Raw genomic sequence first — 26705 nt, forward strand, 5'->3', positions numbered from 1 at the left:
GCCAGCAGGACGGAGCGGGCCCGGCGGGCGGGACGGCGCTCGGCCTGCGCCGGGCGGGCGCGGCGGGCGGCGGCGGCGGCGGGCGGAGGCGCCATGGAGCCGGCGGAGGTGAAGGACCGCATCCTGGAGAACATCTCCCTCTCCGTCAAGAAGGTGGGAGCGGGAGCACGGCGGGGGCTGCGGACGTCGACCCGCGGTGCTGAAAGGACTGGGCCTGGGGACACCCGTGGGCTGCGGGGGTTGGGGACAGCCCCGGCGAGCCCCAGTGCCGGGGTTGTGGAACTGGGGACAGCCCTGAGGAACCCCAGTGCCGGGGCTGCGGAGCTGGGACTGCTCTGGGAGCCCCGCTCTGGGCCTGGAGACATCCATGGGCCCCCCCTCAGCTGGTGCTGGGGACAGCTCTGGGACCCCGTACTGTCCTGTGGCTGAGGGTGGGGCTGTGGGCTCCCCTCTGCCCAGGGCTGCCCATGGGGGCTGCGTCTGATATGCAGGGCTGGGGGACACTCCTGGGGACCACACACCACTGCCATGCATGTAGGGCTGAAGGACGGGTCCCTATGGACCTTCTGCCTGAGGGATGGGGCTGGGGGACAATCCTACACACCCCCACAGCCAAGAAATAATAAATCCTGGGGATACTGATGGACTCTGGGAGTAAAGTACCAGGTTAAGGAGCATGGGGTCAAGGGCACTCAGCATCCCTTTTGCCAGAGGTGGACACTTTTGGGAGTGTCCTTATGCTGAGGGTATGAGGTTGGACACAGCTCTTCTGGTGGTGGGGGTGGCACATCTGGGGTGTGGAGTCACCCCGCCAAAGGGACACTGCCAGGGCCACCCCAGGACCCTCTGTTTTAGCTGGCTGGGATATACTGGGATTGTCCTGCCCAGGCTTCCCCGTTTCAAAGGACAGGATTGGGGGAACCCTTTTTCCTGGGGCTCTATTCAGGAGGGATTTGGAATCCAGACTAAAACCATCTCTGTAGAGGTTCTCTCTCCAGCCAGGCACGTCCTGTGGGAGGCACAGGACCTGGGACATGCTCCCCATGTACACAGGGAATGCGTGGTTCATTCCTGTGCTCTGCTCTGTGCCCTCAAAGCAATGCTCTGAACTTGTGTCCTCTCACCTTCTCCTTGCCCCTTGTTTCTCCTTGGATGGTTCCTTAAAGCCCATCTTGGTGGTGGAAACATCCATGAGCCAGCACAGAGGGGACCAGGATGCTGAAAATCTTTGGGAAGGCCAAAGGAGAGAGTTGTAAGGACATGCTGGAAGTTTTGGTTTGGCCCACCCATGAGCTCCAACCAGCCTTGAAAAAGAATCCCTGCTCCATTTGAGGAGGCAACAGGAGTTTAATTTGTGTTTGTCCCAAGCTTTGGGGCAAAGGCTGCCTGGACTTGCTGTTGTTTCTCCAGTTGCTGGGTTTCCTCTGCCTTATGGAATAGTTTTCCTATGCTCTGCAGTGTGTCCTGACTCAGATTCATCCATGAAAACTTGTTTTATGAAGACCAGCATGAGTGAATTCCTGGTGCTGTTAAGAAAGGGATGGCTGGACACTGCCTCTGGTGTGTAGGACGGATGTGCAAACCTCTCCCAGCTTTTTTCTTCCATGGATGACTCTGACCTCTGGTCTCTTGCCTTTTTATCCTCTGAGAATTAAGGATAATCTTATATCTGTCTGGAAATCAGTGGATGTTCAGCCTGCTCTGAGCTCTGTCACAGTGCTCTGGATTGTTTCTGCCTTAGTTTCCCTGTATATATAAGGAATACAACTTCCCACACAGGATTGGTTGGACCTAATTTATTTGCATTCACAAAATCCTTGGAAGATCACGTTTGGAAATGCTCAAAAATCAACATGTTTATTTTAATTACTGTTGTGATTGAAGAGGACTCTTTATCTCCAGCTCTGCCAGCATGCCTTGGCCTGCCCAATCCCTGCCAACTCCTGTCTTGGTCCAGCAGTGAAATTTTTGGGATTTTCTAATCCTGCCTGTTCATCCAAAACTCAGGGAAGTGTAGGAGCCTGCTTTAGGCTGATGGATTAATTTCTACCATCCCAGTGAAACCAAACTCAGGCCATGGTGAAATTCCACCCTGCCTTTTTACCCCCAGGATGCAGCTCTCCTTCCTCAGGGAAATCACTGTGGAGCTGCTATTTTTTTCCCAGTGCTTTCCTCTCCCACTTCAGCCTGAAATCCTTGATCCTCTTTTTCCCTGTGAGTGGCAAGAGTAAAGTACCAGGTTAAGGGAGCAAGTGGCTTTGTGCTGGGAAATCCTACTGTGTCATCCTCCTCTTGAGTAACTCCTTGGCACTGGGATTGTGTCATGGGGTTTGGAGGAGTTTTCCAAGCATCCTGCCTCTGATTTCAGGAGCTTCCTCACAGTGTGGGCTGCTCATTTCTTACTTTCAGCACTGGTGCAGGTGTGCAGTGGAGGATTTGGATGTGTCTGTGGGGATGGTGGGGGTTTTCTTTTCTCAGCTGCAGGCCCAAAGGGGAGGAAACAATGCTTTATTTTCATGGAGCTGCCCAGGGAAGAGGACCCTGTGTTCAGCAGCCTTGGATGGGGAAGGAGAGGAGCAGCAGCACAGCCCTGGGAAGGGTTTGACACTCAGGGCTGGGGCTGTAGCTGGCTGTGATTTCAGTTTTTGCTGGATTTTAGTAATGGGGGATTGATGCATGTTGGAACCCTGGCTACTGAGAATTTTAGATTTTCTGGTTGACAGGCACTGATTCCTAAGAGAACACTGCATTTGACTTGAGGTTGTGGAGAAGGCTTCTAACACTGTATGATAGAACTGGGATTATGGGTGTGTGGATGCTGTACAAATCCACAGCAAAAAGAAATGCTTCAATTCCAAGCAAACCCCTCAAACCTCAGTGAACAGGTCAGTTTCTGTTATTTTCCTGGAAAGGCTTGAGGGATGGAGCACAGATGGAAAAGTGGCAAATGTGCTTGGGGAAGGTAATTCCAGCCTGTGGGGTTCTCTGTGTGGTTCCCAGGTATCAGTGGCAGCTCTGCTGTGGATTTCAGAGCTGTGAGGTTGGAGGTGTGAAGTCAGCCTCCACTGGAAAGTGAGGCAAAACACCCAACTTAGACAAAATAGGCTTCTCTAACCAGAGACATGCCAGGAAATTTCTGCTTTTGGCTCCAGGAGAGGCTGGGAAAGCTCAGCACTGGGGAGCTGGGTCCCTGCTTCAGTTCCAAGGGAATTGGGAACATGGTTTTGATTTCCCATCTACAGCTTGTCCTCTGTGTCCTCCCTGGGAGCTGTAGATTAATTCACAGTGTGATGCTTTCTGCACACATGGACAGCGTTGTGGCTGTTTAATTTCCCTTTTCCCACTCAGTTCCCCTCCTGCTAAGAGGGCTGTGCTCCAGCTCAAATTACTGCACAGATTGCTGCCCAACCCTTGTTTTTTGTGAAGATTTAGGGCTTTATTGGGGCAGAAGGCTGGGGATGGGCATGTTATGGCAGCTTGTTTCCTTCTGGGAGATGCTGCTGTGTAGGGTGGCAGTGGGATGAGGGCAGCTTCCAGGTGCAGTCCAGGTGAGCTCCAAACATACCAGAAATGCCAACAACTTCAAATCCATCCTTGGCCAAGCATCTGCTGGTAGCCAGGAGCTGTCACAGGTTCCCTGGTCCATGAAGCTGGTGGTTTGTGTTCTTTTGGGTTTCCCTGAATATTTCCTAGGCTCAGGAGGGGTTTAGTGCTCTCCTACCTGGGATTAGGGGTGCAAATGCAGTCCTTAAGCAGTGTTATTGTTGACAATTCCAGGAGCTGAAGGTGAAATCAGAAAAGAGGTTAGAATCCCGGATTTTGGGGCTCCTCTCTGGTTTTCAGGCCGTTCTGCTGCCTTTGAAGGACACACGTTGCCAGGAACTCTGGAGCAGCTGATCCTTGGTGCATGTCAATCAGGTGGAGCAGTGGTTTTTGCTGACGTTGCAGGAGTTGTTGCCAAAAGCTCTGGCTCTGCTCTGTTTCTGCATGACTTTGGGAAGGTTTCCACTGCCCTCAGAGCAAGTTAATGCTGAGCCTTTGCTGCCTGTCTCCAGGTTGGATTTTTAGCCCTGTACCTTTGAAATGCCATTGCAGCCTCCTAAGCTGCTGAGCTCTGCCTTGTGACACCTCTGCTTCTCCTGCACAGTGAGGGAAGGTGGTTTGGGCATGGCTTGGAGCCCCTGTGTCCTGGAGTGGAGCATCCCTACTCAAACCACATAGGGAATGTGCTCTTCTCTGCCTGGCTGCCTTTATTCAGCCCAGCACAGAGATGTGAAAACAGCCAAACAGTCTCTTGCCTTCTGCTCCCTTTTGAGAGGCACCTCTGGCTCAAATACCACAGGGTTTTTATCTCTGCCAGGGTCTTTCCTTCACTCACATCTGTTGCTGCTGCAGGTTCCACATGAAGAGGGCATTCCTGCATGTTCCTCTGCCATGTGTACCAGGTTTGCCAGCTGCCAAAAGCCTGTGGGTGAAGTAGCAGCAATCTCATGGAGCTCCTGAGTTGTCTGTGACTGTGTTCACAAGGGTCTGAGGATGAGGGAGGAGATGAGGATCTGACTCGATGTTTCAGAAGGCTTGATTTATTATTTTATGATTTATATTATATTAAAACTATACTAAAAGAAGAAAGGATTTTATCAGATGGCTAAGAATAGAAAAAGAAGAATGATAACAAAGGCTTGTGGCTCAGACAGAGTCCGAGCCAGCTGACTGTGATTGGCCATTAATTAGAAGCAACCAACATGGACCAATCCCAGATGCACCTGTTGCATTCCACAGCAGCAGATAATCATTGTTTACATTTTGTTCCTGAGGCGTCTCAGCTTCTCAGGAGAAAAAATCCTAAGGAAAAGATTTTTCAGAAAATATCATAACTACAGTTGTCCATGAAGACAAGACACAGGGGTCACTCAGGTGCTTTCAACAACTCCACAGGTTTGTCTTGGTGGGCCTCCGTGGGCTTTGTCCCTGTGGTGCTGTGGTTCTGCTCTCATCATAGTTGTGTGTTGCTTGAGTATTTCAAAGTTTATCTCTTTTGAAATTCCTCTTGCCTCATCCCAGTGCTCAGGAAACTTCCCTGCCTGGCCATCCAGGAGCCACTAAAGTAGTCACGGAGTCACATCCACAATTTTAAGGGGATTGGGGTCTGCAGGTACCTAAACTGATGTTTGTCCTCCATAACACCCAAAATCAGCTCTGGAGCTGAGGGTGGACAAGCCTGTGATAACATTTTGGGAATTAAAAAATCCCATTTGTTCTCCTCTCTCTAGCACAAAGCATTTTGCTGGGGGAGCAGCCGGTTTGGGAGGGTGAATTTGGCCGTGGTTTTCCCAAGGAGCTAAAGGAAAGCCTCCAAGCCTCTCTCCTTCTGATTGCACAATTTTGGTGGCTGTTGAGTGATTTCAGCTTTCCCCACTTCTGATGAGCTGCTCCAAGAGGTGTAACTGAATTTAGCAGGGGCTGGAGGCCGTGGGTGGTGGGGAGGGACTCAGAGCAGCAGCTCTCTGAGGGAGCAGCGCTTTGCTTGCTTCTGGCATGTTTGCCACTGGACTTGGGGTTTTTTCCCCATAAAATCTATTTTTTTCTGTTATGCTGAGTATGTGACCTTCCCACCTGCCTTTGGTTAGCTCAGGGACCTTGTTCTGTGCTCAGCCCCTGCTCTGCTCGCTGTGACAGAGGAGCAGAATGCTCCCTAAAAATTCCCACTGGAAAAAAACCTCTCCTTGTCTGAGTCACACGTGGGTCCAGCCTGCTGCAAGCTTTGCTGCTTAGAAATAGTGAAGGAAAGCCCCAGAAAAGCCTTGGGAGGTGTGAGCTGAGAAGTCTGTGTGTCCCAGGAGGTGACAATCTTGCTGGCATTGGATTGGGAATGCTCAAAGCTCAGTGTTTCCAGCAAGGAGCAACTTTGCTGTGGGTTTCAGCTTCACCTGAGCAGGCTCCTGTCTCTCCACATCTCCAGTGGCACTTGTGGTGTCTTTTAGCATCTTTCTGATGCTCTCTGAATGTGCTTGGTGTGTTTTAACTGGAAAAATCCCTAAGATCCAGGCAAGGCCCACAAAGTGGGAAGCTGGGCACTGAGGCCAGTGCTGGTTTGTAGGGAGTGTTGAGTCAGACCTCCAAAATGTCCTGCTAGAAGCTGGAGTTTTAGAGCTTTGTGTTGTACAAGTGCATGGCATTCAGCCTGCTTTTATGCATGGTATGGAAAACCAGGAGTTTTCCAGGCCCAGGAGTTCAGCCTCCTCCTTATCCATTTGCCATTGCATGTCTGTACCCCCTGAGCAAGTGTGAAAGTGAGTTCTGAGGTGTCTGTCCTGGCCTTTCCCCTGTGTCCTCCCTTGGCACTGAGCTGTCATTGCTTGGGACAAGGCCAGTTCCCATTTCCTGTGCTCCCTGGAGGTCCAGGATTGCTCCTGAGGGTGCTCAGCTCTTCCAGCTGGGGAAAACCCCTCAGCTCAGTGCATGTGCTGTGGGTGGGAATGAGGGTTTTGAAGCACCTTTCCAGTCCCAGTTAAGGAGCTGAGGAATGCAAAGGGTGTTTGTTGTTCTTCCACCCTGTTTGTCCTGCCAGGGAAATACCAAGCAGAACAAGTGGAATGGAATTGATGTTGGAAAGCTGCTGTGAAACATCTGCAGGGCAGATTTACAGAGGGGAGATGTTGGACTCACTTGGGTTGAGGCCAGCCTTGAACAGGTCAGGAGACTTTCAGTATTCCAGTGAGGTTTTAGAATTACTGAAGGGATTTCACAACCACCACAAGAATGATTAGATTTGGGAATGGGCTTTCCAGAACACCTCCCTGATTATTTGCAACACAGGAGCTCTGCAGATCAGCCTGGAAATCTCCACACTCATTGAGAAGCACTGCAGTAACAGGTTATAAAATTGTGCAAGGAAGAGCCTCTCTCACGCGTGCCAGCATTGGGATGGGGTGTGTCACTGCTAGAAAAATGAACTTGTGATTGATAAACAGCAATTAAATCCTCCTCCTCCTCCTCAGTGGTGTGAGTGTTTCCCAGTGGCAGCCAGGTCTCTGTTCCTGTTGGACAAACTCCCTTGTGCTCCAGCTCTCCCAGGTGTGTTCAGCCATGGCTGGGCTGTTGTTGCCCTCTCCCTGAGCAGGTTCTGTGCTCAGACCTGGCCAGGCTGCACAGTGGTCCCTGTGGCTGCATGGCTGGGATGCCTGCTGCATGCCAGCAGGGCTTCTTTTGGCCACAGGAATGTCTATAAATAGCCCTGGGTCAGGGCTCCAGGCATTGCTGTGCCCCTCAGGAGCATGAGTCCTCCATCTGAGGCAGCCATCAGCCCTTCCTTCTGGATTTGGGGTGCAGAGGAGATGAGGGGAAGAGCATCTCTGCAGAAATCCAGGAATGGTGGTTTTAACCCAATTATTTGCCTCCTTCCTGATCTCCCTGGCTCCAGCCCAGCTGTGTCAGGGAGCTGCTTTGTGGGTGCCTCATGAAGTTGGTCACCACCTCCCAGACAGGTCTGACTGCAGGAGGAGAGGCTGGTTCAATTATCCATGTGTGTTTTATAACAGGAGACTCCATATAAACGCTCTACAAAATGCCATTTTGGGGTAGTGCCACATCACCCACCATGGCTGCTGGTGGTTGTAATTCCTACAAATTTTCAGCTAGGCATTGAATCTTTGAAAAACAGCACAGCTGGACTTTGTTCCCCAGTTGGAAAAGCTGTTTCATCCTGACTTTTCTCCATGTGTCTTCACCCTTCTTCCCAAGCCAGAATCACCTCCCCATCAGCTTTTGCAAGTGTTTCCCCACCCTCGCTGGAGGGGTGACTCCACCCAGGAGATCCCAAGGCTTGCTGTGTCTTGTTTCCTCCCTGGCCAGGGTGGCTGGGCAGGGATTCACCTGCCTGGTCTCTGCTGGGAATTGTGCTCCAGTGAGCTGTGCCTGCCCTTGGCTGGGTGCTGGAAGCCTTTGGCCATGGTTATTTTGGAGGGATGCTGGGAGAGGCACCATCCCTGTGCGCACTGGCTGCAGGAAGGAGCATGACAAAGTTCTGAGTTATTTTGGGAGAAAGGAGGAAAGAAAAAAGAGGAATTACTTCTATTTCCTCATCTCTTGTGCTGCCCAGGCTTGGAGTGTCTCTGTCACGAGGAATTCCTCCGGTCAGAGGCACAGACAGGCTCCAAGTTCCCTCCAAACTGACCTCCCCAAGCTGTGTCTCTTTTTTTCAGTGGTGAGCTAACAAAATGCCTGATTTATTCTTGTTCCCCCAGCTGTCCCCCACAGCTGCATTTCCCCAATCCAGCACAGAGCCTGCAGAAATACCCAGAACCTCTTCCAAGGATGGTCCAGCTCCCTGCAGAACCCACAGCCTGGCTGGGACAAGTCAGGAATATCTGCCTTCAAGTGCTGGCTCATGTCCTGTGAGATCTTTGCCTCTGCCTCTATTTTCCCCAAAATGGGATATTTTAGTGAGCTCCAGCTCTTGGACATCATCCCCATGACTGCATCTATCCATCACCTGAGGGATATGGCTCTGAATTATAGGTTTGTTTCTTCCTCTGATGTCCTTGCTGCAGCTTCAAATGCTGGCTGCAGGTACCTCCTGAAATTTTTCTTCAATAGTGGTATTTTAGAGCATTTTCTTCAAGAGTGGTATTTTAGGGCATTTTCCTCTCTGCTTCAGTCTGGGCTGCCTGCAAATAGTGGGAATCTTCTGGAAAAGCTTCCTCCCAAAAATGGATAGGAGGTGTTGAGCTGAAATGCTCCAGGTCTCACGTGGGTGTTGTGAAAGCCCCTGAGGATCTCCAGAACACCCACAGGTGCCTCTGCAATCCTGGTTGTGCATCTGCTTCCCCAGGGACTCACCTGCTGGGACAGGGACAGGCAGAGCAGGGCTGTGCCACCATCAGGCAGCTCTGGCTGCCATTCTCCAGGCTCAGCAGTTTTCTCTCATCCACCTTAGGGCTGGGACCAGCTCCATGCAGGAACCTGCCTGGCTCTGCCATCTTACCTGAGAGCTCCAGAGGTGTTGGAACCCAGCTCTGGCTGTCCTGGAGGACTCAGGGGGCTCAGAAACCTTGACACAGAGTCAAAGACGCCTGTGCCTTTGATTTTAGCCCATGGAAACAATTACCAACTTTGTGTGAAGATGTACAAGACACAAGAGGTTGAGTAGAATGATAGTGAATTTATCACAGGGTAGAAAAGTAGAATTTTGGGGTTTTTACAACGGGGGTTCAAGAGACAAGATGGAGGAATCTGGGCATGTTCTTTCTCCTTCTCCTTCTTGTCCTCCATCTTCTGCTGTGATGGTGATGCTTCTGGATTGGTTTAGAGTAGAGACAGACTGTCTGACATAGGTGATAGGTATTGGAAAATTACTGTAAATAAAGTACACATAGTTCTGAGTATAAAAGGATAACACTGCCCTGAGGGCGGTCAGTGTGCCTCAGCCTGACCTGCCGGACAGATCTCGAAAGAGAATGTTAGAGATCAGAAAAAATAAACCCTGAGAAGCAGAACCAACACATCTCGGCTTCTTGTTTGGTCTCAGGGCTGGGAAAAAAGACTTTCAAACACCTTGGGGTCAGCTCAACACAAGAGACCTCATCACAGAGGGGTTCAAGGTCTTTGGGCCAGGAAGGTGTTGGAGATCATATGTTCATACTCCTAAGAGTGTTCCCAGGGGCCCTGAGGTGTTCTCTGAGCCCTGGGTAACTGCACATCAAGGCTGGATGATTTTTCCAAAAGGAGCTTCTCTAGTGATAATTCTGGAGGAAAAAGCTGATTTAGGGGACAGGTCAGATTTGACAAACACAGTAATGTCAAGTTTTTTGCTTTTACACATCTGTCATCTAGTGAGGTTTGGCAAAGACGTGTCAGGTCACTAAAATAACACAGATATTGTCTCTAATATTGTTGTGGCTCAGCTGAGCTGTTCCTGCACATTGCCAGCAAACAGCCATGGCCTGTCCAGCTGAGATTACATCCCAGGAGAGTAATCTCCCTGCCTGGATGCCAAGGGTGTGTGAGACAGGACCTAAATAGATCCCTAAGCTCTGGGGGCAGGAGGAGTCCTGTGGGTCAGCTGGGAAGGGATAGCGGATTTGGGTGCAAGGGGATTTCTAGGATTTCTAGCAAGAGCAAGGAGAGGCCTCATCCATGTCAGACCCAGAAACAGAGCAGAGCTGGGGTTTATTTCTGCTCTGAACCACCAGACCCTGCTGTAGTGTTGGCTGGGAGGAAAGAGGCTGCTCACCATTGGGGAACTTGGTTGTGCAGCCACCAGAGCACTGCTGAGCTGTGAGATGTGGGGACCCTGGGCAAGGTTCTCCCTGTAGTTAATGCCTTTAGGGTCTTCTCAAAACCATCAGCTACAGGGTTTAGCAAGCTGAGAGATCACAAAAAATCGTTCAGTGCTGGATATGAGTGATTTGGCACCTCCACCTGCTCCTTGTGGGCTGGAGAGGGGCATTCTAGGCATCCCATCTCTTCTTTTTGCAGCTGCAGAGCTACTTTGCTGCCTGTGAAGATGAGACACCGGCCATCAGAAACCACGACAAGGTCCTGCAGCGCCTCTGTGAGCACCTGGACCACGCTCTGCTCTACGGGTGAGCCTGGAGACACCTCTGGGGTGCTGCCCTGGATCTCTGGGGTGCTGCTTTACCCATGGGAAAAGCCTGGTGTGGTGGTTTTGGGGTCCCCTGTTGTGGGGAGGAAAGATGAATCTGACTCCATGTTCTTAGAAGGCTATTTTATTATTATATTATATTGTATTGTATTATATTATATATTTTATATTGTGTATTATATATTATCTACCTATTATATTCTATTGTATATTATAATATCTATTATATTTATTATATATGTTAAATGTGTATGATGTATATTAATGTATTTTATATCAATATTATATATAATTATATATTAATATAATGTATTATTATATATCATTAATATATGATTATATATAATAATATTTTTAATTATATTATATTATGAATGCTATACTAAAACTATACTAAAGAATAGAGAAAGGATACTTACAGAAGGCTTAACAAGAAAATAATGAAAAATTTGTGACCCTTTCCAGAGTCCCAACACAGCCTGACCATGATTGGTCATTAAGTCAAAAACAATTCACATGAAACCAATCAAACAAGCACCTGTTGGATAAATAATCTCCAAACCACGCTCCAAAGCAGCAAAACACAGCAGAAGCAAATGAGATAATATTGTTTTCCTTTTTCTCTGAGGCTTCTCAGCTTCCCAGGAGAAGAATCCTGGTGAAGAGATTTTTCTAGAAAATATGACAGTGACACCTCAGCATGGGGAAAGCATCTAGGCAGGCATTGTGGTGGAGCTTTTGCTTCATTTTCCTCTGGGATTTTTCTTCCTGCAGACTGCAAGATCTCTCCTCGGGGTACTGGGTGCTGGTGGTTCACTTCACGCGCCGGGAAGCCATCAAACAGATCGAGGTGCTGCAGCACGTGGCCACCAACCTGGGCCGCAGTGAGTGTTCATTCAGTGTCCCCAGCTCTTGCTTTGGGGACCCCTGGGGAGGCCCAGGTTGTGCTGAGGAGTTGGGGCTACTGGTGGGTTGAGGGAGCCGTTGGGATCCAGGTCCCAGGCCAAGGAATTGCAGAATCATTAAAGTTGGAAAGGACCTGTGAGATCATTGAGTCCTACCATTAGGCCAGCACTGCCATGTCCACCACCAAGGTGCCACATCCACACATAGTTTGAGCATTTCCAGGGATGGTGATTCCACTGCTTCCCTGGGCAGCCTGTGCCAAGGAGGTGGGAGTGCTGCCATGACCATGTGAGATCTCTGGAAATAATGTCACTGTGCCTCGGGGCTGGGTGCTGAGGTGTAGCCTGGCTTCTGCTGCCCTGGAACCTAAGAGGCTGTGCCCTCAGGAAGGGCTCCAGACAGATGGGAGTCCTGTGGGGCCATGACCTCAGGATGAGTTCCTGGCACAGGGTAACACTTGGGAAGGATGGGAGTCCTGCAGGGCTGTGCCCTTGGGAAAGGTTCCTGGCAGATGGGATTCCTGCAGGGCTGTACCCTTGGGAAGGGTTCCTGGCAATGGGAGTCCTGCAGGGCTGTGCCCTTGGGAAGGGTTCCTGGCAATGGGATTCCTGCAGGGCTGTACCCTTGGGAAGGGTTCCTGGCAATGGGATTCCTGCAGGGCTGTACCCTTGGAAGGGTTCCTGGCAGATAGAAGCATCCCCTCTCACCCCACATCTTGCTGTAGCAGTCATGTGTGTGATTCTGCATTTTCCCTGCTCTGAGTTGTCCATAGCAGATGTTTGGGACCATCGAGGCCACTTTTGATGCAAGACCATGCCCAGATCCTCTGTGCCTGCTTATCCAAACACCTGCCTTGTCCTGGGCCTGTGCTGGTGAGAGCAGAGCTGAGCACAGGCTCTACTGTCACCTCTCTCTGCACCAGAATTTGTGTCAAATCTCACCTGGGCTGATTCATGGCAATTCTCCCTCTGCCTCTCCCTTCTCCCAGCATTTCTGACAGGGCTCCCATCTTGCTGGAGAGACAGAGTTGTGTGGCTCCTTCTTCACCTGTCTCTCACCAATTTTACTCCAAATCATGAATCTCTCCCTGGCATTCCCCTCCCAATTTCCCTCACAGTTTCTCCCCTCAAATGACACGAATGAATGATCTGAGGGGTTTTAACTAATTCATGACTATTTCTAGGCTTGTGTCATTTCTCAGGTGTTTCCAGATAAATCTCTGCTGCTCTGTTTCCAGGCCGGGCCTGGCTCTACCTTGCCCTCAATGAAAATTCCTTGGAGAGCTACTTGAGGCTGTTCCAGGAGAACCTCAGCCTGCTGCACAAGTACTATGTCAAGTGAGTATCCCAGCTCCTTCTTTGGGCAATGTTTGACATCCCTCCTGGTCAGAAGCCAGCCTGAATTTGCCAGTGGGGGACAAGCAGTTGATCAGGGTTTGATTTTTTAACTTGTGGGATTTATTTGGTTAATTTAAGGGTCCTAGATGTGAACACAGTGTCCTCTTATTTCTATGAGGCCCTGCAAGCATTTCTCCTAGTTCCTGCTTTTACTCTGCACTCCCCTTTATATTTTTCCATGATTTCCAAGGAGCTGCTGAGCTCCTGTCTGGGCACCCAGCTTTGCTGGACACCTGGAAATGTGGCTGTAGCTCACTTTGGGGACAGCACACAGTGGCTGCCCACAGAGGCAAGGAGTGGGCTGCCAGCTCCAGAGTTGATGTATGGCAGCTCAGAGACGCCCCCAAAGAAACAGAAGGGCCCTTGTAGCTGCTCCTCCTCTTTCCCTGATCTGTAAAGCTCTTTTGTTCCTCCCTGTGGCAGGAACGCCCTGGTCTGCAGTCACGACCATCTGACCTTGTTCTTAACACTGGTGTCTGGACTGGAGTTCATCCGCTTTGACTTGGACCTGGTGAGTGTTTGATCTGTTCTCCTGGCTCTGGGAGAGTGGGAATGTGGAGCAGGGGAAGGCCAGGGTGGGACAGATCCCTCTGCTTGGTCCAGGGTGGACTTTCAGCTGAAAATATGATGCTGATGATTTTGGGAAAGACTTCTTTAGGGATCCAACAATGGGATTTATTCCTGTTGCTCAGTTCTTCACTGCTTGGAGGAGGAGCAGGGCAGCTGCAGGGCAGATTGATGGGGATAAAGGAGCTGAGCTCTGCAAGTGTGGTACAAAACCCTGGTGTCCCTCCAGAAAACACAAATCCACTGGATAACCCTTGGTAAAACCACTGGGTTTCCTCTGAGATGGACACTGAGAAGGGACCTTCAAGGGGCAGTCCCACCATGTTGGTGGGGTGGCATTTCCCCCCAGCTGTGCCAAAAACAGTGACTGCAGCCTGACTCTGAGCCCTCCCTGCCCTGCAGGATGCTCCATACCTGGACCTGGCCCCCTACATGCCGGATTACTACAAACCTCAGCACCTGCTGGACTTCGAGGAGCGCCTGCCCAGCTCCGTGCACGGCTCCGACAGCCTCTCCCTCAACTCCTTCAACTCTGTCACCTCCACCAACCTGGAATGGGACGACAGCGCCATTGCTCCATCCAGCGAGGGTCAGTGGGCTTTGGCCATGTTCTTCCCACATCCCCTTCAGATAAGGCAGCAGATTTTAGACTGGAAGAGAGCAAAGCAGGAGAGCCAGCAGCCAGGCTGAGGGTCTCTCCTGTCTTACATCCTTGGGAGTGGGTTTAACCCCTAAGAGTTTTAAACAAAAAGATGGGAAATTTAGATTAGGTATTAGGAAGAAATTCTTCCCTGAGAGGGTGGTGAGGCCCTGGCACAGGGTGCCCAGAGAAGCTGTGGCTGCCCCTGGATCCCTGGAAGTGTCCAAGGCCAGGCTGGACAGAGCTTGGAGCAGCCTGGGACAGTGGAAGGTGTCCCTGCTCATAGCAGAGGGTGGCATTAAGTCAACTTGAAGGTCCCTTCCAACCCAAACCATTCTGTGCTGATTCTGTGCCTCAGACTGGGAGAGAAGGACATTCCCTGTGGGCACCCCAGGCCACATTCCCATCCTCAGGGTTTTAGCAGGAATTGGAGGACTCTCCCCACAGAGTAAAGGCTGTGCCTGTATCTGGATGTGGCTTCCAGGTCAGCAGGGACACAGGGCTGCAGGGGAGGTTTTTAACTGTTTATTTGGCAGTCCAGAGAGCCACATGTGCTGGCCCTGGAGGGGAGTAGTTTCCAGAGTCTTCTCTGTGTCATCAATCTGGGAGAAAGGCAGCCAGTGGTCTCAGAGGTGTTGGTTTTTCCTCTTGATACATCTTGAGCAGCCTGACAAATTGTCCTACCCACCCCCTCATCCCCTCAGAGAGACTGGGTGTTGTTCCTGATGAACTTGTGTGCACCATGAGTCTGCTGCAGCCAGAGCAGGGAGCTCCTGTCCTGCCCCCACCACGTTCACATCAAGCAGCAGCTCTGCTGATGCTGTTCCTGATCCAAAATGCATTGGCCCTGTCCTGGTTTTTATGTCAGTTTGAGCAAAAGGGATTGTGGAATAGAGTTGGGATGGAATGAGCTGTTAGATGGATGCAGAGAATTTGGGCCTGAGCCCACACCCAGGTGGGTTTCCTCAAGACAAGGGTCACCAGGTGCCAAGACAGAACCTACAGGTGTTAAAGATGCTGAGAAGGAACAGCCTGGGATGGGCATTGGAGTTGTTTTAACAGAGGACTTGGAAGCACAGCACTGGTTTGGGCTCACCACATGTGCACTCAGGGAAGGGTTTGATTTTAGGGACTTGCTCCTGCCAGATCTCCAGCATCCCAGGGAAGGTGGAGACAGCATGAGGAGCCTGGAAATAAAACTCACAGAGGAAGGTTCTCTGTCCCCAGAGGTTTGGCATAAGCAGCTGTTGTGCTGCACCTCTGGGTTTGCATTCCTGCTCCTCCCTCAGCAGAGCATGGCTTGTGCCAGACATCTCCTGGGTGTCCCTGCCACTGGGTGTCCCCAGCCTTCTGGTGGGTGGCTGCCTAGAGCTCGAGAGAAGAGGGCTTTGGAGTAGAGATCCAGGAGATTTTGGAGATGGATTTTGGGTTTGGCATCATCTCAGCTTATTCCATGTGTCCAGGCAGTGGCTGTGCTCTGTGTCTCAGTCTCCCCATGCACAGAGGGATTTGGTGCTGGTGTAGAAATGCTGGACAAGGACCCAGGAGGGCAGGAATTGCTGCTGCTCCTCTGGTGTGGAGGAATTGAACTTTTCCCTGTAGCTATTACCCTGCTCATCATTTCAACAGGAGCATGTCTCTACCCTGAGAGTGTAGGTGGAACTGGGGATTGTAGGATCACAGGACAAGTTTTCCCCTTTAATCAGATCCCTGGCTTTGCAAACATTCATGAGTCAAACATCACAGTATCTATGGGAGGTAAGTGTGAAGTGGGGAAACTGAGGCACAGAGAGATTCAGTTGCTTCCCAGAGAGGATCAAGCCCTAGGTGACACTGCTTATCTGGTTTAGCTTCCCAGCAGCTTGAATAATGGGGCCTTCACCCTTCCCTGGTCCCTTTGTAGCTCCCATAACCCTGAGTATTCCAGAAGGAACACTAGTGCAGCTGGTTTCCATTCACATCCACATTCCCTATTTTCTCATGTGTTTCAGATACCAGTGGGCAATTGTTTTGTTTCTCCCCATTCCCATCTCCCTCCCCAAATCCCCTTCACACTCTTCCCACTTCCCTCCCCACTACCTGTATTTCTAATCCTGAGTTTTATCCCTCATTCTTGTAGATTATGATTTTGGAGATGTCTTTCCAGCAATGCAGACCATGCCCAGCAGAGACTGGGAAGGTGGGACATGCTCATCTCTTACAGCATTTTTGTTTTCTGTCTGCATTGCTGCCCCCTGAGCTTGCTGCATGTTCCCATGTTTGTTTCTTTAACCAACTGCCCTGTCCTGATGGAATTCTGTCCAGGCCCAAAATGTGGGATGTGCCAGCTGCCCTCATGCCATGGATTTCCTCTTTGGGGTAAAGCACACAGCATGCTGACTGAAAAATTTATCCACCATCATTGATTTCCTGAAAGCCCTGGAAAATAGCTGAACTAATTCTGCTGCCTTTAATTTTGGGCATTTTGCAGGGATTAATGTGGGAGGTTTTGTTTTCCTTGGATCATCCTGTCCTATGTCAAAACTTCTCCCATGAAACCACAATATCCAGCATGTGGGTCAGTTTGGGGTCACTACATTTATTACTTTTATTAATTTTACCACTTTTTAAACCCACTTACCAGCTACCTCTGGCCTTTATGGCCAAGAGCACTTACCCAGCTTAAAGGAATTTATTCTTCTTCCACATGCAGCCCCTGCACTGGAGCAGTATCCTCTCTGCTTCAGCCCCAGAGGAAACACTCCACACTCCATCCTCTGCAGTCAAAGCTGGATGGAGTTGATGGGACCACCTGAATATTTGGGGACTATTTGGGAAATCTGCCTGAATTCCATGTGGATTGCTCTCGGGCTCTAACACGCTCCCTCTTACCTTCTTTCTTACCCCACACACAGGGATGTCACAGAGGTGGTTTATCCTGTCCCTGGAGGGTACAAACCAGATTTTCCAAACCCAGGGTGCAGCCAACAGCTCCAGTGGGGGTGTTGGGTGGAGGCTGAAGCCCAGGGATGCTGGGGGAAGGCAGATCCCTCTGGATTTGAGGATATAAAACCCAATTGACTTCCCTGGTAGAGCTCACACTGACTCTCCCTGCTCCAGGGCAGCTTTTTCAGTGAGAACAAAGTGGAGTTTTGGAATCATCCAGCACAAACTGCCTGGATTAGAGTTTTACAAGGGGTTTCATTTTCCTCCTCAAATCCTACACCCCAAATCAGTCTGCCAGGGCTGTGGTTCTCTTCCCAAGGGGTCTTTGTAGCTGGCTGTGGAAAGGAATCAGAATCATGGAATGGTTTGGGTTGGAAGGGACCTTAAAGATCATCTCATTCCAATCTCTTGTCATGGGCAGGGACACCTTCCACTGGGCCAGGAATGGTGCTGGAGAAGGGAAGGGCACGGATAACTTTCCTTTAACCATGATTTTGGATGGATAATAGATAACAATGGTCCAAGCATGACTCCTGCAGCCCTTCTCCTCTGCTCTTTTTCCCTCTGAAGACTAACACGGGCCCAGCTGTTTGTGCTCTGCCCTGTCTGTGCTGCCTGCTGAATGCTGTGTCCCCTCTCCAGCACACTCCAGCCCCCACGTGTGTCTCATGTGAGCAGAGGAGAGCAGCCAGCTCTGTCAGGGTTGCTGCTCCATGGGCTGGCTTTGTGTCTGCCCTTCCAGCTGAGCAGGCACCTTCCCACAGCTGTGGTGGTGTTTGCAGGGGTCCCAGGACCAGGGAAGAAATGAGGCTCTGACTCCATGTTTCAGGAGGCTTGATTTATTATTTTATGATATAAATATTATATTAAAACTATACTAAAAGAATAGAAGAAAGGATTTCATCAGAAGGCTGGCTAAGAATAGGATAGCAAAGAATGATAACAAAGGCTTGTGGCTCAGACAGAAAGTCTGAGACTGACTGTGATTGGCCATTAATTAGAAACAACCAACATGGACCAGTCACAGATGCACCTGTTGCATCTGTTGTTCCACAGCAGCAGATAATCAATGTTTACATTTTGTTCCTGAGGCGTCTCAGCTTCTCAGGAGAAAAAATCCTAAGGAAAGGATTTTTCATAAGACATGTCTTTGAGACATGGCCACGGCAGGGGAGAAGCAGCAGCCTCATGGCTCGCTGTCACCTTGCCCAGGAGCAGTGGCCCCAGGACCCCTCAGCACCTCCCTCAGACTCCACCTCTGCTCTCCATCTGCCTGCTGGCTCCTGGGTGACTGAGCTGCTGTGTCAGGCATCCTCTGAACTGCAGAGGGGGTGCAGGGTCTCAGGCTGGCCTCGCTGTCCATCCTCACCAGGAGCTGCTGGCACTGCCAAAGGTGCCCACACGGTGCCCTGAGCCCCTGCACATGGCTTGGCTCCATCTGGCTGTGCCCAGGAGCCCGAGCCGGGGCTGATCCTCTCTCCCACCCTGTGCTGCAGACGGGGACCTGACGGACACGCTGAGCTGCCCGCGCTCGGAGCCCAACGGCGGCAGGGCCGCGGCGAGGAGCCCCACGCAGCAGCGCCACAACCCCTTCAACCAGGACAGGGCTGAGGCAGCGTCCTCTGCTGACACCACACCTGTGCACAGGGCAGAGGCCACCCCCGAGGGAACAGACCAGTCTGAGAGCTGCACCGAGCTGGAGGTCATCAGGTAAGGACGCAGCTGCTGGCCTCAGAGTGGCAGATGTTGGGGATGTGCCACCTCTTCTGTCCCAGCAAGGACAGTCTCTGTGCTGCAGCCTTTATTCAGCCCTGTGGGTCCCTTGGGCTGATTCCACATCTGTCACTCTGGTTTTTTAAGATTTTCTAAGCCTTCTGATGTTGACATTCTTGTAGCGAACTTTCTCACACACTTTCTGTAAATAACTCATTGTTTTGCATTCCTTTATGGAGGAGGAGAAAGTTCATAGACTGTTAGTCTGTCCAGTGTCATTGGAGAGGTGGCACTGTCACCCTCCAATCCACTGTCACTCTTAAAAAACTATAAATGTTAGAGTCAGAAAATAAACTTCCCCTTTTTATTCACGTTGAGCACAGCAATGTGAGTTTATGTTCTTTTGTGTCCTATAGTGACACACATCACCCCCTTCCCCTGCCAGTGTGTGTCAGAGGGCTCAGAGTAATCCATGAGCAGTTATTTGGAGCTCTCTCCAGCTGGTGGCAGCTTTGCAGCAGCTCTGGGCTTGGATCTTGTCCCCATCCTGTTCCTCCTCCTGTTTGTCAGTGAGCTGTGGCCAGACCTGTCGTGGGAGATGCCTCTGCAGAGCTCCTGGCTGGGGTTTGAGTGTTTGACTCCTGCAGGGGAGATCCCCAAGGGATCCCTCAGAGCCCTTAATCCAGACAAAGAGCTCCAGGCTCTGTCTGCTCACACCCAGTGATGGGGACTCCCCAAACCCGCCCAGCAGGGCTGTGCTGGAGCACACAGCTGGGTTTTACACATCATCCCACATGGGAGACACAGGGAAGGGGAGCACTGGGCTCACTTCCCAAACAGGGGTGACCTGGCAGCAGTTTGGGTGCTGTGGGTGCCAGAACACTTCCACAGCACATCCTGGTGAGCTCCAACCTGCATCTCCCTCTCCTGGCAGGTGGGGACACAGCATTGCCACCTCCAGAAACCTCCTCCCTTCCCAGCTTCTTGATCTCAACCAGGGATTTCTCCCACATCATTTCAGCACCACAACCATTTGTGATCCCTTTACAGCTGAAAGAAAGCCCAAGGTGCTGTGTCAGCAGTGACACCTCTTTTTGGGATAGGTGGGAGAAAGTGCCCATTGCTTGTCTCATGAAAACTGGCACAGAGATGGGGGCTTTACATGGCTGCACACTGAGCAATGTTCCTGATTAGGATTTCTCAATAGGGAAAATTGCAAAGGAACATTGTTGGACCCCCATGTGTATTGCAGAGTGTAAACAGGCACAGTGGGTGACGTTCTTCTCTCCCACAGGCTAGCCAAGAAGAAGAAGACGGGCAAGAAGAAGAAGGTAAAGCCTGAGGAGGCAGCGAACAGCGCGGCGCCCGCAGCACCCGAGGCCAGCGGGGACAGCGGCGTCAACGGGCTCAGCGACAGGGAGGAGCCACCGAGGGACGGGGAGGGGGACCGGGAGGAGGCGCCGAGGGACACGGACAGGGACAGGGAGGAGCCGCCGAGGGACGGGGGCTGCCCGGGGGAGGGCGGGGAGCGCGCTGCCCTCGGCCCGCTGGCCCTGCGCATCCCCGAGATGAAGGACACGTCCATGGAGAGCGTGGGGCAGCCCCTGAGCAAGGTCATGGACAGGCTCAACGGGCAGCTGGACCTCGGGGGCTGGAACGCCGCCCTGGAGCCCCCCGGGCAGCCCTTTCGGACCGGCACGCCAGGGGAGACCCCGGATGGATCGTCCTCTGGCGACTTTAGCGAGGGGATTTCAGCCCCCATGGACTTCTACCGATTTACCGTCGAGAGTCCAAACGCTGCTGCACCAGGTGGTGGCCACCATGACCCTCCAGGGCCTGGCCAACCGCCACATGTTTCTGGTAGCCCTGAGGCTCCTGAAGAAGAAGAAAGCGGAGAGGGAGAAGCAGCTGGGGCAGTAGAGGAGTCTGGAAGGGCGAGTGATGAACCTCAGACTAGCCAGACAGAAAGCACCGACGCACAGGCTCTCTGCGAGCCCAAGAAGGAGCAGCCCAGCCCTTCCCCGAGCAGCGCTGAGGACTCTGGGGTGGAGGAAGGGCAGGGCAGCCCCTCGGAGCTGACCCATCCCTCCGAGTTCAGGTGAGGATGGGTGTGCTCAGCAGGGAGAGCATCTTCAAAACAATCATGAGCTCAAGTTGATACCTTTCCCTTTGTCCTTGGTTTGGGGCCAAAGCCCATCCTTCTCCAGGATGAAGAGGAGGCACAAAGGGTCAGGAAGAGAAGGCCTTGGGGAGCTAACAAGTGCCCAGATCTTGGATATGTTCAACAAGGAAGGGGATTACCCTTCCTGGACTCACCCAGCCTCACATCTATGTCCATCCTCTGCTGTCTCTCTCCGCAGGGTGGATAACAACCATCTCCTCCTGCTGATGATCCACGTCTTTCGGGAGAACGAGGAGCAGCTGTTCAGGGTAAGGAGTCTCCATCAATTAAAGATCAGCTCTGTGCCTGCATCAGCCCCGGGCTGAGAGCTCCTTTCTTTCCATGCAGATGATCCGAATGAGCACGGGGCACATGGAAGGGAACCTGCAGCTGATCTACGTCCTGCTGACAGACTGCTACGTGTACCTGATCCGGAAAGGTATCACATCCCCACTGCCCTGGGCTCAGTGGCAGGGAGGGAGGCTCCATCCTGTGATGGTGTTCACAGGGGTCTGAGGATGAGGGAAGGAATGAGGATCTGACTCCATGTTTCAGAAGGCTTGATTTATTATTTTATGGTATATATTATATTAAAACTATACTAAAAGCATAGAAGAAAGGATTTCATCAAAAGGCTGGCTAAGAATAGAAAAAGAAAGAATGATAACAAAGGTTTGTGCCTCGGACAGAAAGTCCGAGCCAGCTGACTGTGATTGGCCATTAATTAGAAACAACCACATGAGACCAATCACAGATGCACCTGTTGCATTCCACAGCAGCAGATAATCAATGTTCACGTTTTGTTCCTGAGGCCTCTCAGCTTCTCAGGAGAAAAAAATCCTAAGGAAAGGATTTTTCATAAAAGATGTCTGTGACACCATCCCTGGCCTGTCCATGGATTGGGCCATCATTGCCTTCCCTGCCCATTCCCTTGAATCCCGTGCTCACAGCAGGGAGCTCAGATTGACTTGTCCCCAGGACCCTGGGACTCATGGGGGACACGTGTCCCGTGGCTCTGTGCTGCCTGGGCCATGGCTCGGTTTGCAGGTGCTGCTGCTGCTGCAGAGGGGGTGCAGTGCCCCCCTTGACGTGGCTCTCTGTGTCTGTGCCAGGGGCAGCGGAGAAGCCGTACATGGTGGAGGAGGCCGTGTCCTACAACGAGCTGGATTACATCTCGGTGAGCCTGGCCAGGGCTGAGGGTGGGTTTGTGTCCGTGGGCAGTGAACCTTTGAGACTGGGAGAGCTGGCAGTGATGCCCCTTCCAGTGCCACCTCTGTGGGTGCCCATGTCTTTGGGCAGCAGAGTGACCACTGCCCCTCTCCCTGGGTCAGAAGCTCAGTCAGCCCTGCTCTGTTGCCCCTCATCCCGTGCCTGGCTTCCCTAACCATTGCTGTGTGGCACAGGTTGGGCTGGATCAGCAGACAGTGACCCTGGTGTGCACCAACCGGAGGAAGCAGTTCCTGCTGGACACTGCTGACGTGGCTCTCACTGAGTGAGTGGGGACCTGAGCACAGAACTCTGGGACTCTTGGACTTGGGGACAGTGGGAGACTCCAGAGAGCCCTTCATGACAGTCCTGTGACACATGAGGGGGTTGGGGGCTGGTTAGGTGCCACTGGCTGAACCCAGCTGACAGCTGGAAATGCCTCCGTCATTTCCAACATTACAACCAAAGTATCTTCCCTGGATCAAGAGTTACTCTATTCCTCAGTCTGAGCTTTGGGACTCTGGGCAATGCAGACCCCGTGTCACTTGTGTCACTTGGCATGAGCAGGGATGAGCTCCAAGGCTTGTCCCAGGTCTCTGTGTGTGCTGGCAGCTCAGGGAGGTGACCATCAAGCCATAGTGGGATCTGTGCTGGGATGAGTGACCACCTCTGGGTGTCACCCATCTCCTTTCTGGAGTCTGGCAGGCTCCCATCACCTTTGGTCTGTAGGTTGATTTTGCAGCTCTTAGGTCTGGAAGACCAGAGGCTCACGGTGAAGGGGAGTCCCTTGGGCACCAGGTGTATGAGGGAGGTGAGGGGCTGTTTGCCCCAGCCTCATCAGAGATCTCTGCCTCCCTCTCAGGTTCTTCCTGGTCTCCTTGAAGTCAGCCATGATCAAAGGGTGCCGGGAGCCCCCTTATCCCAGTATCCTCACGGATGCCACCATGGAGAAACTGGCACTTGCCAAGTTCGTGGCACAGGAGTCCAAGTGTGAGGTGAGTTTGGGTATCACCACCAGCACTGCAGGTGCTGAAGGCTCACAGGAGACTCCCTTGACTTCTCCTGGTTCTTCCAGGCCTGCAGCGTGGTTGTGCGTTTCTACGGCCTCGTTCACTGGGAGGACCCCATGGATGAGGCACTGGGGCCCTCCAGCAGCAGCTGCTCCTCTGCAGAGCACGCTGTCACCAAGGATGGCATCCTGCACTACAAGGCAGGCACCTCCTACCTGGGCAAGGAGCAGTGGAAGCCCTGCTTCGTGGTGCTCAGGTGGGCACTGGGGCTCTGGGGCAGGGCTGGGGTCACACAGGGCTCTTGGGAGGAGGTGCTGGGAGCAGTTTGCTGCAGTTTGCTGCCCAAGAGCTGCCTGGGAGGGGGAGAGGACTCATCTTGCCACCTAAAGGGGCCAAGCCACCGGTTTGGTGGCTAAAGCCGCAGTTTGTGGGTGCCCAGCAGCAGGAATGTGACCCCACAGGGCTGCAGGGGTGGCTGTGGGACCAAGGGCAGGGGATACCAGAGCTGGGCTGACCCCAGTTCCCCCCTCTCTCATCTTCCCAAACTGCAGCAATGGGATCTTGTACCAGTACCCCGATCGCACGGACGTCACCCCTCTGCTCTCCATCAACATGGGGTGAGTGGCTGGTAGGACACAGAACCCAGACTGCACGGGGATCTGGGGAGCAGGAGCTACTTGGGATGTCCAGGAGGGGTTCCAGGCTGGATCATGGCCTGGTCCATGCTGCAGGAATCCCAACTGCTCCTGCCTGGGGGCAGGTGCCCATTTGTTTTGGCTCTGGTGATGCCACTGGAAATGGGCTAATTTCCTTCCTTGGAAGGGGCCTTGGCCTCTGAAGGGTGATGCATCCCTCCGAGAGCCCTGCTGGGAGACCCACTGTGCTCAACTCCAGCTCTCCTGCAATGTGAAGAGCCTGGAGATGGTCCTTGGAGCAATCCCAGGGGATATCACTGATGGGGAACGAGTGTTTGTGGGGACAGGGGCGAGGTGCTGCCCAGGGAGGGCAGTCAGAGGCTGTTCTCAGGCTCGTGCTGGCCCATCCATCCCGCTCATGTCCCTCCTCCCCCTCTCTCCCAGCGGCGAGCAGTGCGGGGGATGCCGGCGTTCCAACACCACCGACCGGCCCCACTCCTTCCAGGTGATCCTGACGGACCGGCCCTCCCTGGAGCTGAGCGCCGACAACGAGGAGGACATGGCAGACTGGATGCAGTACTTCTGCCAGGCTGTCTCCAAAGGGGTGAGCTGGGGACAGGCCCCGAGCGTGGCTGCTTTGCCCTGAGCCCCTTTGGCGCTGCTGAAGGGAGCAGGAATGTCTGTCAGGATGGAGCAGGCAGCTTTATCCTGAGCCTGCAGGGTTTCCCCACAGGGCACCCATGGAGATGGGGCTCCATCGTGCCAGGTTTCACCCCCCTTCCCCACCCCACACAGGTGATCCCCCAGGGTGTTGCCCCGACGCCGTGCGTTCCCTGCTGCCTGGTGCTGACAGATGAGAAGGTTTTCACGTGCCACGAGGACTGCCAGACCAGCTTCTTCCGCTCGCTGGGCACCGCGGAGCTCACCGATGTCACCGCTGTCTCCACGGAGGCTGGCAAGGAGTACTGCATCCTGGTGAGGGCAGGGCTCTGGGACCTGCTGCCCAGGGCTGGGTGAGCACCCAGTGCTGACCCCTGCCTTCTCTCTCGGTGTTTAGGAGTTTGCTCAGGACAGCAAGGAGTTCCTGCCCCCCTGGGTCCTTTATTTTAGTTGCACTACAGAACTGGAGAGGTTCCTGTCAGCACTGAACGTCGCGTGGAGGAACATCTACCAGGTGAGCATGTGGGGCTGCCTCACACCCTCAGCGAGTGAGGGAGGGCAGAGCGATGAATTTGTCCCTGGAGGGTGAACCCAGATTTCCCACAAAGGGCAGGAGAGCCAGGGAGCTCCTGTAGTTCCATATAATCACAGGATGTGGGATTTGGGGGCTGGCAAGACAAGCCATGAGCACGCAGTGGTGACAAGGGGGGTGTGAGGAATGTGGGTCAGCACCGCTGTCACCATATCTGTGACACAGGCGGCCTGTCCATGTGGGTTTGAGGTGGTTTTACAGTGAGAGGGAGAAGTGACTGTTGTCTGTTCCCCTCCTTCCCGTCGTGTTTCAGGTCGATCTCCAGCACAAGGCCATTCTGGATGCTGCTGTGAAGAAGAAGTGTGAGGATGCCCAGAGCCTCATCGACAGCGCCTGGCAGCGCAGCGACAGCCTCTGCCGGGGCCGGGCTGAGCGGGACCCCTGGTGTTAACCCTGCCCGGGGGAGGACAGCTCACGGGGGCCAGTTTTGGGGATCAGGGCCTGTATCTGGGCAGCTGGCACCCCAAACCCTCCTGTCATCGCTTGGTCCCCACCAGGGCCGTGCCTGCAGCGTGGACCCCGCGCTCTCCACCGAGCCAGGGACACCCGGCGTGGTTTGGGGAGCAGCCAGACGCTTCACCACCTGCACCTGCACCTTCCTCCTTGTCCAGCTGCCACGGGGCAAAATATTTGCCTTTCACAGAGTAATGTCCCAGTAGTAGTGCGGGAGAGGGTGGGAGCGGTGTGGGCTGGGACAAGCATCCCCGTTCTGATGGGGAGCAGGACTGAGGACTTGTTCATTTTCGAACAGGGTCGGGGCGAGGTGGGGGCACTCAGTTGCTACCGTGCATGTTTTGTTGCTCATACAATCACCGCTGTGTTGGGAGGAGGAGTCGGCACCGCCCCGTCTCCTCCTCCTCCTGGAGAGCTCGCCCGGGGCCTCCAGGCTCCGCTGAACCACTCTCAGCCTGTCCAGGAGATTTGAGGCTAAGGAAGAAAGGAACAAGGCCAAATATTTGGCTTAAACATGGTTTTAGGAAATCTCAGCAGCTGGTTTGTGGTTTTAATGCTGACCCTGTGCACTGGGGGAGAAGAGATGGAGTCCCCATGTTCTTCAGGTGTCCTGAGGGGCGTTGTCATGTGGCTGCCACCAAACACGTCCCCATCTCCTCAGCTCACTGCATCTGAGGCCAGCGAGGACCCATCGCCACTTGCGCTCCACAACGAGCACTTTGGGGCACAACCCCAGCTTTTAAATAATATTAATAACAATAATAATAACCCGGAGACCTTCTCATGTAATATAAGTTCACGGGGCCTTTTTCTGGGAGGAAACATACGTGACTGAATGTATATGTACATACATTTGCTTCCTTTCCCCCGTCCCCAAATAAATAGACTTGGTAACTCAGCCTTGGCCCCACGCCACATTGTGCCACTGGGGCTGCTGCTCCTCCTGCCTGCTCCTGTCACTTTGGAGCCTGTGGGACGGCTCTGGGCTGGCAGAAGGGGGGATTTGGATGAAAAGAGGGGAGGACGTGCACCTCGAGCTCCTCAACAGTGTTAACCCTGCAGTGGGACACGTTTATGGCTTCAACTGGGAATTACCCGTCAGGACACAGAGTCTTCATGCTTTGTCCTTGCTTATCCCTGGATTCAGGAGATATTCCAGTTCCCTGGATCCAGGAAATCTAATCCAGTCTAGAAGAGAAAGAAACGGCCATGGGGCCAGCTCCCAGCATCACCC

The 26705-nt window shown here is 52.7% G+C and overlaps 1 protein-coding gene across 2 annotated transcripts; it reads left to right on the top strand.

Annotated features, from left to right (window-relative positions):
* On the top strand, positions 1-26369 carry PLEKHM2 (pleckstrin homology and RUN domain containing M2). Of its 2 annotated transcripts, XM_059487617.1 has the most exons (20): positions 1-153; positions 10480-10586; positions 11381-11490; positions 12750-12849; positions 13333-13420; positions 13879-14065; positions 16236-16295; positions 18538-18751; positions 20049-20852; positions 21115-21184; positions 21264-21354; positions 22028-22092; positions 22319-22407; positions 22984-23116; positions 23197-23387; positions 23683-23748; positions 24211-24370; positions 24562-24741; positions 24824-24940; positions 25272-26369. In XM_059487617.1, exons 1-20 carry the CDS (start codon positions 94-96, stop codon positions 25407-25409), a joined length of 3030 nt encoding a protein of 1009 aa, XP_059343600.1. In that variant the 5' UTR covers positions 1-93; the 3' UTR covers positions 25410-26369. The 2 variants fall into 2 exon arrangements, with proteins under 2 accessions (XP_059343600.1, XP_059343601.1); XM_059487618.1 differs by lacking the exon at positions 16236-16295.
* The last annotated feature ends 336 nt before the right edge of the window (positions 26370-26705 follow it).

Source organism: Ammospiza nelsoni, chromosome 22, assembly GCF_027579445.1.
Source record: "Ammospiza nelsoni isolate bAmmNel1 chromosome 22, bAmmNel1.pri, whole genome shotgun sequence".
Taxonomy (NCBI): domain Eukaryota; kingdom Metazoa; phylum Chordata; class Aves; order Passeriformes; family Passerellidae; genus Ammospiza; species Ammospiza nelsoni.